The following is a 17,137-nucleotide window of genomic DNA, read 5'->3' as shown; positions in this document are numbered from 1 at the left end:
TATACATATTCATATACATATCTTGCTAAGTTTGCAGTAGAAAAAATGCAAGACTCTCAGGGCCCTGGCCCGTTTGTCCCAAGGACTCAGGCGACTGAGGCTCCCCAGCAACAAACCCAAGGGCAGCCCTTCTGGAGGAATGAGATGACCCCCAGCAGAGTGGGGCTCCAGGTTCACAGCTAAGGGCCTGGTGGTGGCTATTGCCCTAAAATGAATACAATGACAAGTCTGCTCTAGGTACCCCAAACATGGGTCACCCCCACCCTTGCCAAGCCCCAGAGAACCCACCTGCCTTCCTCTCACTTTTGCATTTGGGCCCTGCCTGCTCCCCTCCCCCCTCCCTCTAGTGCTGAGTATTAAAATAGTCTATAAAAGCAAGTGACCAAAATTCTATAGCTCTAAGAATACCTGGTTGTTTTCTGCTGTCTTGTTTTTCTGGTGTGGGTTTTTTTATGATAATTATTATTGTTATTGGTATATCTCCTAATCACAGTTAAACCTGAAGGAAGAAAGGAGAAAAAAAGAGGAAGGAGGGAGGGAGGGAGCGCAGCTCATAGATTGGAGGGCAGTTTGGAGCGCACTGGCTCAGACCTGGCCCCAGGTTCCCTCTGGGGAGCAGCAGTCAGAGGGGGCCCCCCAGAAGAGGTGGCTCTTGCCCCAAATAAAGAAAGAGGGGGTGGCAAAGAACCTGAGGATGTCTTCCGAGGGAGAGTGACGTGCTGGCCAGGGACGGCACCATAGGGCCTCCCGGGGAGACCGAGGCCCCCGCTGCCGCCCCCGCCTCTGGGAAAGAGCGGGAAGGCAGCCACGGACTCCCCAGAGGAGTGCGGGGAGGCTCTGCGGAGAGTCTGTGCCCCGTCCTGGGGTAGGGCCGGCTGAGAGGCTGAGATGAGCTTGAGGTCCTGGGTGAGGCGGCCCGGGGTGAGGGGCGGGGTGCCCCGGCGCTGGGGGACTTGGGGTGGCGGGGGGCTGGATGCCGGAGGCAGGAGCAAGGAACCGTGGGAGCCGGACGCCCGGGGAGGGGCACTTGGGAAAGTTCTTGGAGGGCCTGGGCTGTGGCCAGGGGGGCTGAGACCTCCTCGGGGGGTAAAGGCTACAGGAGAGGCCCCCCCTGAGGCCCCTGCCGCAAAGGACAGCCGCTCAGGCTGCCGCGGGGGTGTCTCTGGCGTACTTGGTGGGCCGGCGGCCAGACCCGGGGACAGCTCCCCGGGAGGCTGGCCCAGCTGCCCGGGGCTGGACGACGGGGACCTGGCCGAGGCTGGGGGAGGCAGGAAGTGCTCCGCCAGTCCCAGGCCGCCCCGGGCCCCGGGCAGCGGGGGCGCCGGCTGGTTGGCCTGTGGAGAGCGGGCGCCCGGCTGCAGCGGGGTGAGCAGCGGAGAGTCCGAGGAGGACAGGGAGCCTCCCAGCGCCTTGTGGAAGTGGCCGAAGCCGGCTGTGGCGGCGGCGGCGGCGGCCGCGGCGGATGGCGTGGGTACCGAGGAGGAGCTGCCGACCCCAGGCGGCGGGGAAGAGCTGGACGAGGGCAGGAGCGGGCTCAGTCCGGCGGGTGCAGAGAATCCAGCCAGCTGTTGGATGTGGAAGGAGGAGGAAGACGGCGTGTCCACCTGCGACGGGCTGCTGGCTGGCGAGGCGGAGCCCAGCGCCGACGGAATCAGGGACTGCAGCCGCTTCAGGTGCCGGGGCGTCTGCCCGGCCCCGAGGCCGCCCAGCCCGGGCCCCGGGGGAGGCCGGAAGATGGCGGCGGGCAGGCGCGGGTGGTGGGTGAGCGCGATGGCCACGGAAGTGGTGGCGGCGGCGGCCTGCAGCGGCGCCTGGATCAGCGGGGTCCAGATGACGGGCGTGGGGGTCGGCGTGGCAGAGGCGGCGGCCTGGACGCGGTGGGCGCAGTGCGCCATCTCCCGGTCGTGCTGCACGATCTGCTGGATGATCTCGTTCTCCTGGTAGTTGAAGACGCCTGAGTTGAGGTCGTGCTGGACTTTGTGGAGGAGGATGGAGTTCTTCTTGCCTGGGCCACAGAACAAGAACAGGAGCTCAGGATAGGGTGGGAGGAGAGGGGAGCCCGCCCGGCCTGTTCAGCGGGGGGAATCCACCCTCCCGCCGGGCCGCCTCACCGATGCGGTCCAGGCGGTCCAGCGCCACCGTCTCGAAGGCCCGCCGCATCATGGGGTACTCCTCCAGGACCTCGTTGAAGTTGTCCACGCTCAGCGAGTAGAGGCGGCAGTAGGTGTCAGCCCTCACGCTGGCTGTGCGCCGGCCCCGCGTCAGCAGGCAGATCTCTGCCAGGACGGCAGGAGTCACGGGGTGGGAGGGGGTTGCAGTGGTGGTGGGGGGGGTCCCCGGCAGACTCCAAAGGATCCCCCACCCCACCCTGACCTGGGGCCCCGCTGTCTGGGACAGAAGCTGGACAGGCTCACAAGGCCCCACCCCTAGGCCGTGACCGCATCGGGGATGCCAGCCCCCAACCAAATGGGTACCAGACTGTCTTTCTCGTCTCTGGGACCACCCTTGTCCTGGGCTCACGGACACCCGCCTCCAGGCAGTGACGTGAGGGTCTGCGATGTCATCCTCGGTGTCTCTCCAGCCCATTACCCTGTCCCCCCAGGGCCCCTTGGCTGTCTCACCTCCAAAATAGGAGCCATCCGCCAGCTTGGTCTCCTTGTTGCCCTTGGTGAGCACGCTGACCACCCCGTGCTGGATGAAGTACATCTTTTTGCCGATGGTGCCTTCGCGGATGATGTAGTCCCCCGGCTGGAAGACCTCGAAGCGCAGCTTGGTCAGCATGGAGGTCACAAAGTTGGGGTCCGCGTTGGCAAACAGCGGCATGGAGGCCACCAGCTTTCGGCAGTTAAAGTTGATGATCTCCTGCTCCCCAGACAGGGTGGATTGAGAAAGGGAGGTGGAGGTGAGGGGAGCCGCCCAGCAGGAAGGCCTGGACCCCCTCCCGGGCCGGCAGCCACAAAGCTCACCTCCCGCAGCGGCTCGCTCAGCTCGCCCAGGATGCTCTCCTCGTCGAACATCTTGCCCTGGTAGCGGTGCTCGTAGTAGTCGTGGATGCGCTGCCGGGTGTCGGGCGGGAGCTTGTGGAAGGACATGTACTGCTCCACCTGCTTGTACTGAGTCCCAGGAGAGAGGGAGAGGGTGTTACCTCCTAGCCAGCCGGCCCCACTGCCCCAGCTCGCACCACCCTGTCTCGGCTGCTGGTGAGCAGAGCTGGCACAGACCCTGTGGGCCTTTATGGCCGACCTGTGAGATTGAGGTCCTCGGTGTGGGTGTGGCCCTGACTCCCAGCTGCTTGGATTGGAGGAGGGGCGCCATCAGAGCGTCCACTCCTCACCATGTTCAATACTGTGAAGACGGCCGGCCGACAATAGGGACTGTCCAACTCCCAGTTACAGGAGGCCCACTGACCAGGAGGTCGATAGAGTTTCCTCTAAATGTTGGTCTCTTCTGTGTTACACTGTGGACCAGAGAGGCCTCACCCACAGACTCTAGAAGGAGCTGTTTCCCATCCGTTGTAACAAACTGGCAGAGGCAGCAGAATGGGCTGCAGTGGGTTAGAGGGATTGGAGGCTGAAGCCAGGATGCCTGACCCATCAGGTGGGCCATGTATCCAAACATGGCCTCGGCTGAGGCTATCTTTTGTTGAAGAGCAACTCCAGCCCAGGAGAGGGGCTGGGTAGAGCAGGGGCCTTAAAAAGAGGTTTGGGGACAAGAGATTTGTGAACCTAAGTGCCCAGGGCTTAACCAAATAAGAAATGCTCCTGCTCACCCCAGGGGTGATGGGTGGGTGCTGCTCCAGCCATCCCTGGATTGTGGGTGGAGAGCGGGGGTCTTCAGAAGCATGGCTGGGACAGGAGGCAAAATTAGGCAAGAACAGATCTTCCCCACACTGAGAGGTAAGGGAAGTCCCTGTACCCCAGGAACAATCAGAAACAGGGGAGTCTATTTTCACATAGTAGCACTCCAAAGAGGTGGGGACACGGCTGCAGAGAGATGACAAAAAGGAATTGAGAGCTGGGAGCTGAAGTTCCCTAACATTCTTCCAGCTACCGTGACCCAGGCAGGGGCTGGCCAGGATAAAGGGGAGGGAGATGACAACGGGGACAGCCATTAACAAGCATCAAAAATGGCTCCTGGTTTCTGGCCTGGGCGTCTGCGCCACTGTATCCACTAACAAGACAGAACAGAGTGGAGGTTTGCAGTGGAGAAGGCAGGAGACTGTTCTCATTTTGGACATGGTGAGGCTGAGGTCCAGGGAGGCATCAGGTAGTCCGGGGCTGAGGAAAGAGGTGGGGGCTGATTATACTGTTTGGGTCCCACTGCACTGAGATGGACACAGAGCGTGGGGTGAGCGTGAGGTGGGAAAAGAGCAGCCCCTAGGAAGATGGGGGAGAGGGAAGCAGAGAGCTGGGCCCACGCCACCAGGGGCCCAATGTGGGATGACTGAGAAGACGAGCCAGCCAAGGAGAGCAGGGAAGAGAATGGAGAGCGCGTGGTCACGGAAACAAGTGCGAAGCCAAGCAGGGAGTCATAACTGTCAGAGGCCAAGCAAGACAAGGACCCCAAAGAACCCACTGGCTTCAGCAACACGGAGGGTAGAGGTAACCTCAGACTCAGTGGGCTGAGAGAAGAAAGTGGGTTCAGCAGCCATAAACAATGCGAGTTTTTTGGTTGGTCGGTTGGTTTTAGGAATGTGTCCATGAAAAAGAGGCAGACAGCAGAAAAGATAGCAGGCAAAGCCCGATGATGGTGGAGGGACAGACGTTTTTAAGAAGGGAGAGATGGAGCAAGTTTCAATGCTGATGGGAAGGCCCTCAGAGAGGAGGAGGTTGGAGGGGATAGTGGGCAGGGGGTGGGGAGGTCAGGAGGGAAAGGGGCCCTCAGTCAGGAAAGACAAGCCCCCAATGTCAGCAGGAAGGAAAGCGGGGTACAAATAAAAAGACATTTACAGGGCCTCCCTGGTGGCGCAGTGGTTAAGAGTCCGCCTGCCGATGCAGGGGATACGGGTTCGTGCCCCGGTCTGGGAGGATCCCATATGCCGCGGAGCGGCTGGGCCCGTGAGCCATGGCCGCTGGGCCTGCGCATCCGGAGCCTGTGCTCCGCAACGGGAGAGGCCACAACAGTGAGAGGCCCGCATACCGCAAAAAGAAAAAAAAAAAAAAAAAAGACATTTACAGGTTTAAGGCTGGGGAGCTGAAGTAGTTCTCACCTAGGAGGGGTTCCCCCCAATCTGTCACCCATACAGGAGCCCCCATCACAGGGGGCTGGACCCTCGGGGACCCGGTGGCTGGCAGCCTGTGCTCCCTGTGGGAAGGAGCAATGGGCAGGTTCCCCTGAGAGAACCCAGGGTGGACCCCAGCGTTCCAGCCTACCTTCTCCTGGTACTGGCGCCGGGAGGAGTCCAGAGACTGGATGAGGGCGGTGGCGTGGCCGATGAACATGGCGTAGCAGGTGGCACCCACGATCATGCTGAGCATGGTAAGCCAGACGTCCGACATGCCTACCGGGGCCTGCCGGCCATACCCAATGCACAGCATGTGGCTCATGGCCTTGAAGAGGGCGTAGGAGTACTGCTTTCCCCATGAGTTGTTCTGTGGACATACGCAAAGGCGGACGGATTGGGGGAGGGGTGGGAGGGACCTGGGCCAAGGAGAGGGCAGGCCCTTCTCACGAGGAGCTAGAAAGTCCCTGCTACCTCCCACCCCTCAGCCTAACTTTCCCAGTGGCTGAGGCCTGGGCTTACAACCTTGCTGTTGGCTGAAAGCCTTGGGTGAGGGGCAGGGAGGCCCACACTGGCTGCCCATGGTGACCAAGTGAATCCCTCACTTAGGCCTTTCTCTGGCAGTGGAGGGGCAGGGCTCAGACCAGAAGCCCCAGCGATGGGATGGGTGCCAGCCTAACACCCCACCATCTCCACACCCCCGGATCTCTCAGCCCCGGGGGCAGCCTGGAGCCTCCCCAGCAGCCAGGGCTCCAGGCTGGGCCACCCTGCTGTCCTGAGCTCGCCAAAGCAGCTCCATCCCCCGCACCGAACTACTGCCAAGTGAAGCCCATTTCCCCACTGACCTCAATTATAAAACCAGATATGCTTCCCCTGGGGGGACAAGCTCGGGCAGACTGAGCCGAAAACGCTGTCCTCGTTTTGGGTGAGCAAAGTTAAAGACTTTGCTGCCGAGCTAAGTCGCCTCCTGTGTGAACCCGGCCTGCATCCATCCAGGGCTGCGGCCACTAGTTACCCTCCCCCACCCCAAAGGTGGATGGCCTGAAACACACACAGTGCTGGAGGCGGAGAAGGGAGAAAGGGAGCGAGGCTCCTGGCTATTTTTGTCTCCAAAGCCAGTCGGTGTCTCAAGGAAGGCTCAGTGTGGGAACACTGCGCTCAGAAGGGCCATCTCCTGAATTTAATGCATGTGTGGGTCTGTCACCCTCCCACAGAGGAAACTGCCCCAAATGAAGGGGCCACCGGATAAACCCACCTCCCCAGTGCTCTCTGCTCAAGAGGCAGATGCGTTAGCATGAATGTGGAAAGCCACCCTACTGCATGACGCCCAGAACCCCTGCCCAGAGCCCTAAGCACTTCCGCAATCACCAGGTTGTTCCCAGCACCTGGAGGAGGGCACAGGAGCTACGTGCCAAGTTCAAGCTCACTCAGACCATCCTGGACACAGCTGAGCTAGTCTAGGGACTCTCATTCCAGAGGGTGGGAGGTCTGTGGGATTGATCTCCAGGGATAGAGGGGGCCTGGGCTCCCAGTCCCCCAGGCAGTCCCCAGCTGCCTCCAGCCAGGGCTCTGGCTTTACTGCTGAGCCTCTGGGGACCAGGAAATTCAATCCATGTGGCCGATTCATTTACACTTAGCTCATCAAAAGGCTGTTTTGCAAAGGCCTGTTTGATGCTGAAAGATGCCTCAGGGTCTCTTTCACCTCTTTCAAAGCCAGTTTTTCCTCCCCTGGGGCCTGGAGGGTTTGCCTAGAGACCAAACCAAACTGACTGGGAGTGAGAGGAGGACGCAAGGATTCGCAGAGCCAGAGAAAGGCCCATAGGCCCAGGGGACCCGCCACCCTGCCAGGAGCGTGCCCTGTTCACAGGAGGCTGGGGAACCCTGCCCCATGCTCCTCTCACCCACCCACAGAGTGGATGGATGGAGAGGGAGGGGATCAGGCTTCTTCGAACCTGCCTTCCCTGCTCAGGACCCCACCTAGGACCGGGCTGTGTGTCTGTGGGGTGGGGCAGGAGGAGGGTGCGGAAGGACAGCCCATCTCTGCTGCTGGAGCAGAAAGTGGCAGCCACGTGTGATCTGGGAGTCCATGTGGGCTGCCACAGTGGCCCTCACTGGTTTCTCCTTCCTAGGACTCTGCTGGCTTTTAATGGTTGGGCAGCCTCGGGGAGCAGAGGTAGGAGGGCAGGAGCCACCAGCCCGGTATTCCCACACCTGATACAATCTGAGGAAGCCCAGGTCTTAGTCTCCCTGGGTGCAATCAGGGCCAAATAGCGAGGCTCCCGACTGCAGTGGAGGCTGTACGGCGGCAGAGGTAGCAGCACAGAGCCAAGGGCTCCGCCGAGGCCCCAGACTCAGTAGAGGGCCCTACGTGCCCTGCTCTGCCCACTCGCATCCATCTCGTCGGTCCCCTCCCCCCGCACCTAGGGGGAGGGCCAAGGGCTGGGCACTCACCACCATGTTGTTGATGGACACCCAGCAGTCGTCAGGGAAGTCCTGCAGCATGGGCACCAGGAACTGCAGGCAGCCATCCCAGTGGCAGAGCAGGAGCATCATGCCAATGAGGTTCACGATGCGCACCACGGCGCTGGCCAGGTCGTAGGTCATGTGGAAGATCTGTGGGCAGATATTGGCCCAATTAGCTGGGGGCCAGCCCGCTCCCAGGCAGACCCCGCAGCTGCTTGCAGGCCCTGATGCTCTGCACACACTGGGCAGCACACCCAGCTCGGTGCAGGTCCCGCCCGTGGCGAGGGTGGGAAGGCGTCAGGCTGGCCCTGGGAGAAGCAGCCTGCAGGCTGTGGGGCTCCAGAGGGACTCCACCTGGGATCCGTGCAGATACGGGGGTGGGCTCCCATGGGGAGTCCAGCCACCCAGGCCGGACACGTGAAGGGAGGGCATGTAGAGCCCCATACAGCCTGGAAACAGGCAGCTCACCTGGGCTGTGAGGACAACACGAAGAAGAGCCAGCCCACCAGAGGCTCCTCGGGGTACTATGGTCTGTGGTCACACCAGGGACATGGTGTTTCCCTAAATCTGTCACTAGACTCTCAGGACCCCCCAGGGGCAGCGGGTTCTGCCAAAGGCAGCCACGGAGCTGCAGGGGGAGCAGTACAGACACCTAGGCTCCAAGTTCACACAGACCTTGATCCCAGGCCCAACTCCTACCCAATTCCTAGTTGTGTGACCTTGAGAAAGTTCCTGAACCTCTCTGATCATGTTTCCTCATCTGGAAAATGGCGATAAAATTTCTTACCTTGAGTGGGTTGTCAAAGGATTAAATTATACATATAAAGTGCTTAGTACTGGGTATGGAAGTATTCAATAAATTGCAAACCATTATTAATTGATAAGTTATTAATAATTAATCCTTATGATTAGTTAACATGTATGAGTAGTAATGCTCTCCTGTACAGTTTAATAAGGTACAGCAACCATGGCCACCCGTGTATCTCCACTCCTGTGGCTCCAAGCAAGAGGCTGAGGTGTGGCTGGGCAGGGCCAAGGATGCATACATCCCAGCATCCCTGCCCCACCTCCCTCCTCCTCAAGCTGCCTCTTGGTCCGGTTTCAGCAGGGGTCACCATGGTGACAGGATGGGGAGGGGACAGAGATGGAAAGAAGTCCACAGGGAGGTCTCTGGAAGTTCTGGCCTTGCCTCTGGCCTGGGAGACTCTGGAGGTGTCTCCCACCCCTAGTTCTGGTCCCTCCATATTATTCCCAGGTAGAGAGCCTTCCTGGAGAGGGGCTTTGGGCCAAACCTGAAGACTTGTCAAATGCCACAGAGACCTAGTTTAAGCCCATTTCAGATGGGGGAAACTGAGAGCCAAAGAAACAGACCCTAGATATTTCAACCCCTGTCTAGTGGTCTTTGAGCAACAGCCCCGTAGCTGGTGGCAGGGTATTCTGATACTTGAGACCTCAGTTTCCCCTTCTGAAATATAGGCTTAGCCTGGGTCTTGGTCTGGAGAAACCAAAGATGAATACTACTATCACCCCCTGGGTTGCGCCTGCCTGTGGCCCCCTTAGTAGCATGACTCTGGATGTACCAGCTGAAAAGATGAAACAGAGCTTGGAAAGTTTCCTGGAGGATGGCAGCTCTAGCTGTCCCATCACCCCTGTGTCCCCAGCAACAGAGAGACAGTAACATCGAACCTGAGGGGGCGGGTACACGGTCCCACAGTCATCATCTCATTCAAACTCACAACAACCCTTTGCTGAAAATGTTGTTAACCCTTTTACACCCAGGCTCAGAGAAGTAAACGGACTTGCCCTTGGTCATGGTGGCAGCAGAAGGGGCAAATTTGAACCCAGGGCTGCCTGCAAATTATTAGATTGGCCCAGGGCAGGAAGGGTGGTTTTCAGTAGCTCCGTTTTGTAAATAAAACAACTCAAACCCAAAGTGGCCAAGTGATGTGGCCAGATCCACACAGCAAGCTGGACCCAGGACCAGGCAGGACTCTCCGGCATCTCACCTCTGTAAGCCTGGTGCACAGCATAATACTGTAGATAGAGCTGTGTGCCTGGCAGCCTAGCCCCACTGGGGCCCAGAAACCAGCCCCAGGGCTGTCAGCATGCCATTGCCCAGCTTAGCGGACACATCTCTGTATAAGGAGGGGTGGGCACTAGAGACCAGGCAGGGCAGGCAGCTCCCTCAGTACCAGCGCCCCAGCTGTGGCTCCAAGGGAAGATCCCACTTCTGCCTGTAAAGCAGCTGCTTAGGTGAACACAACAGCTCTATGACCTTGGCCCCACTAACCTTGCAAAGTCTTGGTTGACCAGAATGCCACCAGCTCCCCAACTCTGGGGGGATGGGGAGGGTGAGAGACATGGGACCACCTAGTCTCAGAGATGGCTAACACCTGTCCTCACCTCCCTCTACATCTCAGCGTCTCCTCAACTAAAACAAAGCTAGACATCTGCCCCTACTTCTCAGGGTTATTCAAGAAATTAAACTGGCTAAGAAAGTGCTCTGGGCCCTGAACACATACATGGGTGGTGGAGGGAGAGAATCATTATTATTAAGTTCCTTCATTTCCCAACTCGTATGAACTGAAATCTCCCCAAAATCCTATGTTGAAGCCCTAACTCTCAATGTGATGGTATTAGGAGGCGGAGCCTTTGGAAGATGATTAGGTCATGAGAGTGGGGCCCCCATGGATGGAATTAGTGCCCTTATAAGAAGAGACACATGAGAGTTGATATGTGGCCACATGAGGACACAGGAGGACAGCCATCTACAAACCAGGAAGCGGGCCCTCACCAGAACCTGACCATGACAGCATCCTGATCTCATCCTTCCAGCCTCCAGAACTGTGAGAAATAAATATTTGTCATCTAAGCCCCCCAGCCTGTGGTATCTTGTTCTAGCAGCCAAAACCAGATACCACACTGAAGGAAGGCTTGGACCACTTTTAGAAAGCATCCCAGACTCCATAGCCTGCAATAACTGCTCCTTTCTTTGTATTACTCTGGGTCTTAAAGACCAGATCAAGGTTGGCACATTTGAATGCAACGTGTTCTTTCCTTTTTCTATCATCCTTGTTTTTCTTTTCTTTGTAACTAATTTTCTTCCAAGGTCAGGTCCTTGTATAATTTTGCCTTTATACTGACCTCAGCAACGAGTATGCAGAGCACATGGTAGGGTCTCAGGAACTGAGAAGTGCTTACGTGACAAAGGTGAAGGTGATGAAGACAGTGGTGGGGATGATGGTGATCAGGGCTGCCACGAGTATACACAGTGGTATTCGAAAAAGGCCCCAGTCTGGGCAGGCACAGCCCACGGGGAACCTGCTTTTGCAGGAAGAAAAAAACGTGCTTTTTCCTGCAGGTGGCACAGACTCATGTATCCTCAGAGAGTGTGGTGGTGGTTGTGGCGTGCCTGATATTGGTTGAAGGATGCAGATGCTGGGAGTGTCCTGAAGGGGAGGGAGGGGTGATGGTAGTTCTGGTGGTGGTGAGGGGTACTGCAGATGGCTCTCAGACACACAAAGCTAGGGGCACCAGCATGGCAAAGTCTGAGCTTTCTGCAAAGAGTTGGTGGGGGATACATCCATTCAGGCTAGAAGGGTACCCCAGACGGTGGACACTCACCCCACCCCCAACACTCTACAGCACCCAGGGGTGGTTGCTGAGAGCAAGGCTGGACGTTGCTGGGAGAGGTTGCTAAACACCCGTTTGTCCCCACTGTGGGCTGGGGCCATAGGCCACCCGCAAGTCAGCTGCACTGCGCAAATATTTGTCTTGCTCTTTATACTTCATTAAAACCCCCTCTTATGATGTTGGTTCTGACTTTCGGGGTTGACTGTCTTCATTTCAAGGGCCCCACAAGGCTTGCCAGGCAGGTGGCCTGGACAGCTCACTCTCTGTGCCCAGCATGGCACTTGGGGGAAGCTCCTAGTCCTATTCCCTTCTGTAGTTTCTGGACCACAGGGTAACGGCAGGGCGACATGTCTCTCACCGTCTCCCATCTTGGACAAGTGCCTTCTCTGCCCTGAGCCTCAGTTTCCTCATCTGTGTAATGGGTCAATAACTGCCAGCTCCCAGGGCTGTCTTGGGGATCAGGAGAGGATGTCCACAGCTGGCACACAGGAGGTACTCAGCACATGTTGGTCCCTCTCCTTCTGTCTCTTTCCCAGCCCTCAAAATAAAGAGCTGATTTCTCAGTCCTGGGGAGAGACCAGAAACCGGAGTTTCTGCCAAGGTCTCTTCTTGGGGCCTTGTTGAGTTCCCTCCTGGGATTTGTTTTCTCCTCGGGGAAGAAGAACAAACTCCTCCCTTTGTCTCAGGAACAAGCGGCCACATTGAGAACAGCAATCCAGGTCCTGAAACAGTGGCTGGTGCATGCGTATCCTGGGTACAAACTAGAGGGTCACGCTAGGTCCCTTCCTAGGGCCCGTAGAGAGGACCAGCTCCTGCCCCCCAGGACCATGCCTCTGTGTCATCCCAAACTCCCGATTCTGAGAGAGGTGGAAAAATTGAGGCCCACAGGGAGAGGAGCCTCACTGGGGGCTGCACAGCCCCCCTGGCCTGACTTCCTGCCTCCAGCCCCTCCCATTGCGCCAAGATGCTGCCGAGGGAAAGAAGAGGCTTCTGGGATGGGTCACTGGGGTGCTGGGCCCTGCAGGGGGACATCCAAAGGGGGGCAACCACAGTTTCTAACAATAGCCTCCATGCCTATAACAAGCTCGCACCTCAGAGGGAGGGAAGAGGCTTGGGAGGGAGGATGCTGACCTAGATCGCCCAGGATGCAGGCAGAGGCTGGCGTCCTCTGAGACAGTCGTCTACGCCTGCCGAGACCCTCCACCTACCCTGACTCCCAAGAGCTGCTACTAACGTTCGGGAACTCTCGGCTGGGAGGCTGGGCTGGGCTGAGCTGGGCTGGGGGAGGCAGCTGAAGGCTGAGGGTCAGGAATCCAGCATCTCTGCAGCTTCACCAGGGGATCTTGGGCAAGCTTTTCCCTCCCCATGGGAGGCCGACTCTCCAGCCCTCACCCGGCACCACCACCGTGTCCTCAGAATGACCAGCTAACATGATCCTCGCCGAAGGAGTTTGGAGTGGGGACTGATGCCCAGCCTCTGAGGACATCAGAATACATCTGACAGTCAGGGAAACTGAGGCCTAAAGAAGGGGAGAGATTCACATGAACTGGAGTTGGACGAGGAGACAGAGCAGGCTCTTCTCTACGAAACGCCTCCCTCCCCAGGTCTCGTGCAGACCTGAGGCCTCAGAGGGTCTCCCTGCGGCTGCCTCCAGGCCAAGGGGAGGCTGGGAGAAGCCCCAAGGGTGGGGCAGGCTACTGAGGGTCTGGAGACAGGGTTTCTGGGGCCAGCTGGGAAACCCCAATCCAACCCCAGGAGTCCGGCGGGAGCCCCTAGCTGGGCAGTGTGACCGGCAGACAGCAGCTCAAAGCAACTTCCTTCCCAGCTGCTAGGCAAGATAAGGGTGTCTGTGTGGAGGGGGCGGGGAGTCATCCATCTGGCCTCCTGAGATCTCCCTTCCTGCCCACAAGACAGGGGAGCGATGTCCAGTTCAGGGTCCTGACCTGGGGCCTCTGTCCAGGGTCAGAGCCTGCCTGGCCATTTTTGGATAGTCCAGAGGATGGCCAGGGCAGAGGGGCAGTGGGGGCAGTAAAAGAAGAGCTTAGTTCCTGTCCCAGGGCCCACCCTGCCCGCCTACCGGCAACTCTGCCGAATCTCCCCAAAATACCATGGCCCCCAGGGCCCAGGTGTAAGTGGGGAGCAAGGCTGGCCCCCAGCGGGCTGGGGCCTGGAGACACGAACCGATGCTAGAGAAGGGAAAGAGCGACTACTCTGCTTTTAACGGCAGTCCAGCTGTTAAGTCCAAGACACACAGAAGGTTGGGGGTTTCTCGGGGATGGAGGGAGCCAACGAGGTTCTGAATTTCCACTTGGGACAGAAACCAAGAGACAAGCCCCTCAGGGCATTCCAGGAAATACGCCTCCATCTTCCCTCTGCAGCCACTCAGAGGGGCCCTGGCTACCACCACCCTCACCCCCACAGGCACTGTCCCCTCTCAGCCCTGAGCTCAGACCCACATCCAACCTCTCTGCACCTACATGTCCCCCAGGTTCCTCAAACCCAGTCTGTCCCACAGAACTCACCCCACCGCTTGACCCTCCACTGCCTGCCTCCCCAGTCTCAGCGGGGAGTCGTCCCCAACAGAGGGAGCAGTAACAGGACCAGTCAGCCTCCTTTCAGGCCACCTGAGAAAGTGGGAAGGGCGGGGAACTGGGAGTCAGGCGGCCTGGGTCAATATCCTACCACTGGGGCAGCTGATCCTTCCACCCTCGGTTTCCTCACCTGACAAATACAGGTAATAAATCCTGCCCTGTTGACTTTGTCAGCCAGGCTTGAGCAACCAATGAAATCATGGGTAGAAAGTATTTGAGGAAAGTAAACACCCTGTAGAAGCATAGGGGGTTACTAAGGCAACTGAATGGGGAGGGGCATTTATTAAACAGTTCTCTGCACCCAGTTCCACACTAAGGGTTTTACAAACATCATCTCTTTTAATCCTCACAACAATCCACTGAGGAATGTACGACTTCTACCCACTTTGCCGATAAGAGACTGAGGCTCAGGGGGTAAGGTGGCCCCAAGGTCAGTCAGCTGGCAGTGTGGAGCCGGATTTTAATTCAGGTCTCACGTGTCATCCTAGCCCTAAAGCCCACACGCGTTCCACTACACCCGGTCCCTGCCGGGAGTCAAGAGTGCTAACTGGGGTCTGATCTGGCTCTGCCAGAGGTCTGCTGCATGACTTTGGACAAGTCACTGCTCCTCCCATCAGCAGAAATAATGCAAATTCCAAACCAGAGAGAATTTCTGCCGTGAAGTGATTCTGCCAGGCTGGTGTAGGGACTTCTGCAGCACAGGTGTTCGTGACACCTCTGACCTCGATCTGCACGTGCCCCGACTCTCAGCCATGGGTGCTGTTGCTGGGAGTGGGGTGGGGGCTTCGTGTCCTGAGTGTGGGAATTTCCATCCCGTCGTGCAGAGACCAGGAGACTAGCAGTGAGCCAAGGCAAGAAATGCACCTCTGTGGAAGCTTCCCCAGGCCACAGCCTGCTCCAGACCCCAAGGCGGGCAGTCTCACAGAACACATCTCCCCCGACCCTGGTACATTCAGGCTGGCCTGCCTGTGGCTGCCTCCAAAAGGTGGTACTTGGTGGTAGCGGGAAGTCTCACAAGGTCACCTGCTTTTTTCAAACCCCAGCCTGCAGTCCTCTCTTTCTCCCACAGATGGTTGCATTCAGCCCACAGGTGAGTTAGGTTTGTTCAGAATGGTGTTGGCCACCTAGTTCTTTTACAATTTTTTATTCAGTTTCTATAGTCAGTGCTCTGCCCAGAGCCACTAGGATCCCTTTACAGTTTGTGCTCACACAACTCCAGGAAAGCACCAGGCTTGCACTCCCTACAGCTAGCACCTGTGGCTCTTTATCAGAAGCCTGGCTGCAGGAAACCGCTTTGCCTGCTAGCACCAAGGGCTGGAAGGGTCCTGAGCCAGTGACTGACAGGTGAGCAGATATAAAAAGTCCAACTCCTTTGCCCTGATTGGGGCAACTCCCAGGTGTGGTGTACACCATCCTGGAGCTCCCCACAAGATTTGCTTGGTGTCACCCTTATTTGGCTTCCTTCCTTCCTTCCCTTCCTTTCCCTGCCCCTCTTCCCCAGTCCCTTACCAGATTTTCCTGGAAACACTTTGCTCCCCATCAAAAAAAAAAAATCACTTTCATACAAATCCTCATCTCAGGGTCTGCACCAGAAGAACCCAACCTAAGACTGTTGCCAACAAAATTTGCACAAAAATCCAGATTTCTGCTTCTCATGATAAATCTGTAGATCTAGCAACCCTGAGCCCATTCTCACTTGACCACAGTGGCTAGAGTTGAGTAGAGGCTGCCTGATACAGATGGAAGATATGTTCTCCAGTTTTGCCCAGTCCACGACATTCCCTATTGTCCTCCAAATGGCCCTTTTCACCCATTCATATTCCCTGCCTGGCTCCCACAAGCTTCTGAGTTTGCAACCTCCACAGTACAGTGCAGTGATTAACAATGCAGGCTCTGGAGTCCAGGTCCACCAATTAATAATTCTGTGACACTATATAAATCTCTTCATATTTCTCTATGTCCTCATGTAAAAAATGAGTACTTATACCTACCTATATGGTACCCTCTATGGTTGTTAGAGAGTTAAATGGGATATTGCCTGTGAAGTGATTCGTGTAGTATCTAGCACATGATAAGAAGTCAAGAAGTTACTAATATTTGTCCTCTTGGAAGAGATGTGCCTGCTACAATCCGACAGCCCACATCCAACTATCTGAGGTTACCTGCTGGTCCCTCGCTCCCCTAGAGGGAAGATACCTCTTCCCTGAAGAGGTTTGGATCTGAACACTCACCTCTTCCCACTGGTGAATATATCGAATGAGGCGGGAGAGACGCAAGAGGCGCAGGAGGCTGAGGATCTTGGTGAAACGGACGATGCGCAGGGCCCGGGCGGTCTTGTAGACCTCCGAATCAATGCGTGTCTCCACAATGAGGAAGATGTAGTCCACGGGGATGGAGGAGATGAAATCCACCACGAACCAGCTTTTGAGGTACTTCATCTTAATCCGCTGTGGGTCCAGGATGATCTCTGTGTTGTCCTCCACCACAATCCCTGTGCGGAAGTTGAGGACCAAGTCGATGAGGAAGAACGTGTCCGACACCACATTGAAGACAATCCATGGTGTGGTGTTCTCATCCTTGAAGAAGGTGATGCCCACAGGAATGATGATCAGGTTTCCTACCATCAGCAGCAACATGGTCAGGTCCCAGTAAAATCTGCCCAGAGACACATAGGTCAGTCATAGGAGGAGAGAGGGAATGAATTACAGACTAAAAGAAAGCTCAGAGACAGCAAAGGTGGGAGAGAGAAGTCTTCAGAGGTTCTGAGACCCTGCAGGAGATAGGTGCATGGGTACCAGGGCAAGATGTCATGACTGGCATAGAAACAGGCTCTTCCTTAGTCATCCTTAGGGATGCCTTCTGCCTGCCCCTCCGTGAGATCCCCGATGACAAGCCTCCTACTCCAATCCCCATGCCCCAGTGAGAGGCTGAAAAGCAAACTAAATAATGACATCCAGAGAGAGGCAAGAGGCTGTTTTAGCGGCAGAAGTAATTCACCCCCGCACCATCCTCCCTGAGGGTCAACTGTGGCCTGAGACAGGATGGCAGGCAGACATGCCACAGACCGTGACCAGAGAACAGGGGAGGTCCAGGCACACAGCAGGAGCCTGGGATTCTGGAGGCATGGGATCCAGTCCTAGCTCTGTCACTGACAGGCAGGTGCCCTCCCCACTCTGGGCCTCAGTTTCCCCACTGTGCAATGAGGGGCGGGGCCTCCACACTCGGTCCT

General features: G+C 57.1%; 1 protein-coding gene across 1 annotated transcript in view; it reads right to left on the bottom strand.

The window, feature by feature from the left end:
- Positions 1–551: 551 nt before the first annotated feature.
- Positions 552–17,137, bottom strand: part of HCN4 (hyperpolarization activated cyclic nucleotide gated potassium channel 4) — a 41,454-nt gene continuing 24,868 nt past the window's right edge. The window contains exons 2-8 of the mRNA XM_060095168.1: positions 16,140–16,563; positions 7,673–7,834; positions 5,373–5,591; positions 2,967–3,113; positions 2,622–2,862; positions 2,112–2,276; positions 552–2,005 (exon numbers count right to left, since the gene is read on the bottom strand). Coding sequence (XP_059951151.1) covers positions 552–2,005; positions 2,112–2,276; positions 2,622–2,862; positions 2,967–3,113; positions 5,373–5,591; positions 7,673–7,834; positions 16,140–16,563 — 2,812 coding nt within the window. The remainder of the gene's footprint in view (positions 2,006–2,111; positions 2,277–2,621; positions 2,863–2,966; positions 3,114–5,372; positions 5,592–7,672; positions 7,835–16,139; positions 16,564–17,137) is intronic.

The sequence above is a fragment of the Mesoplodon densirostris genome, chromosome 4 (assembly GCF_025265405.1).
Source record: "Mesoplodon densirostris isolate mMesDen1 chromosome 4, mMesDen1 primary haplotype, whole genome shotgun sequence".
Taxonomy (NCBI): domain Eukaryota; kingdom Metazoa; phylum Chordata; class Mammalia; order Artiodactyla; family Ziphiidae; genus Mesoplodon; species Mesoplodon densirostris.
This window is presented reverse-complemented; position numbering and strand designations above follow the sequence as displayed.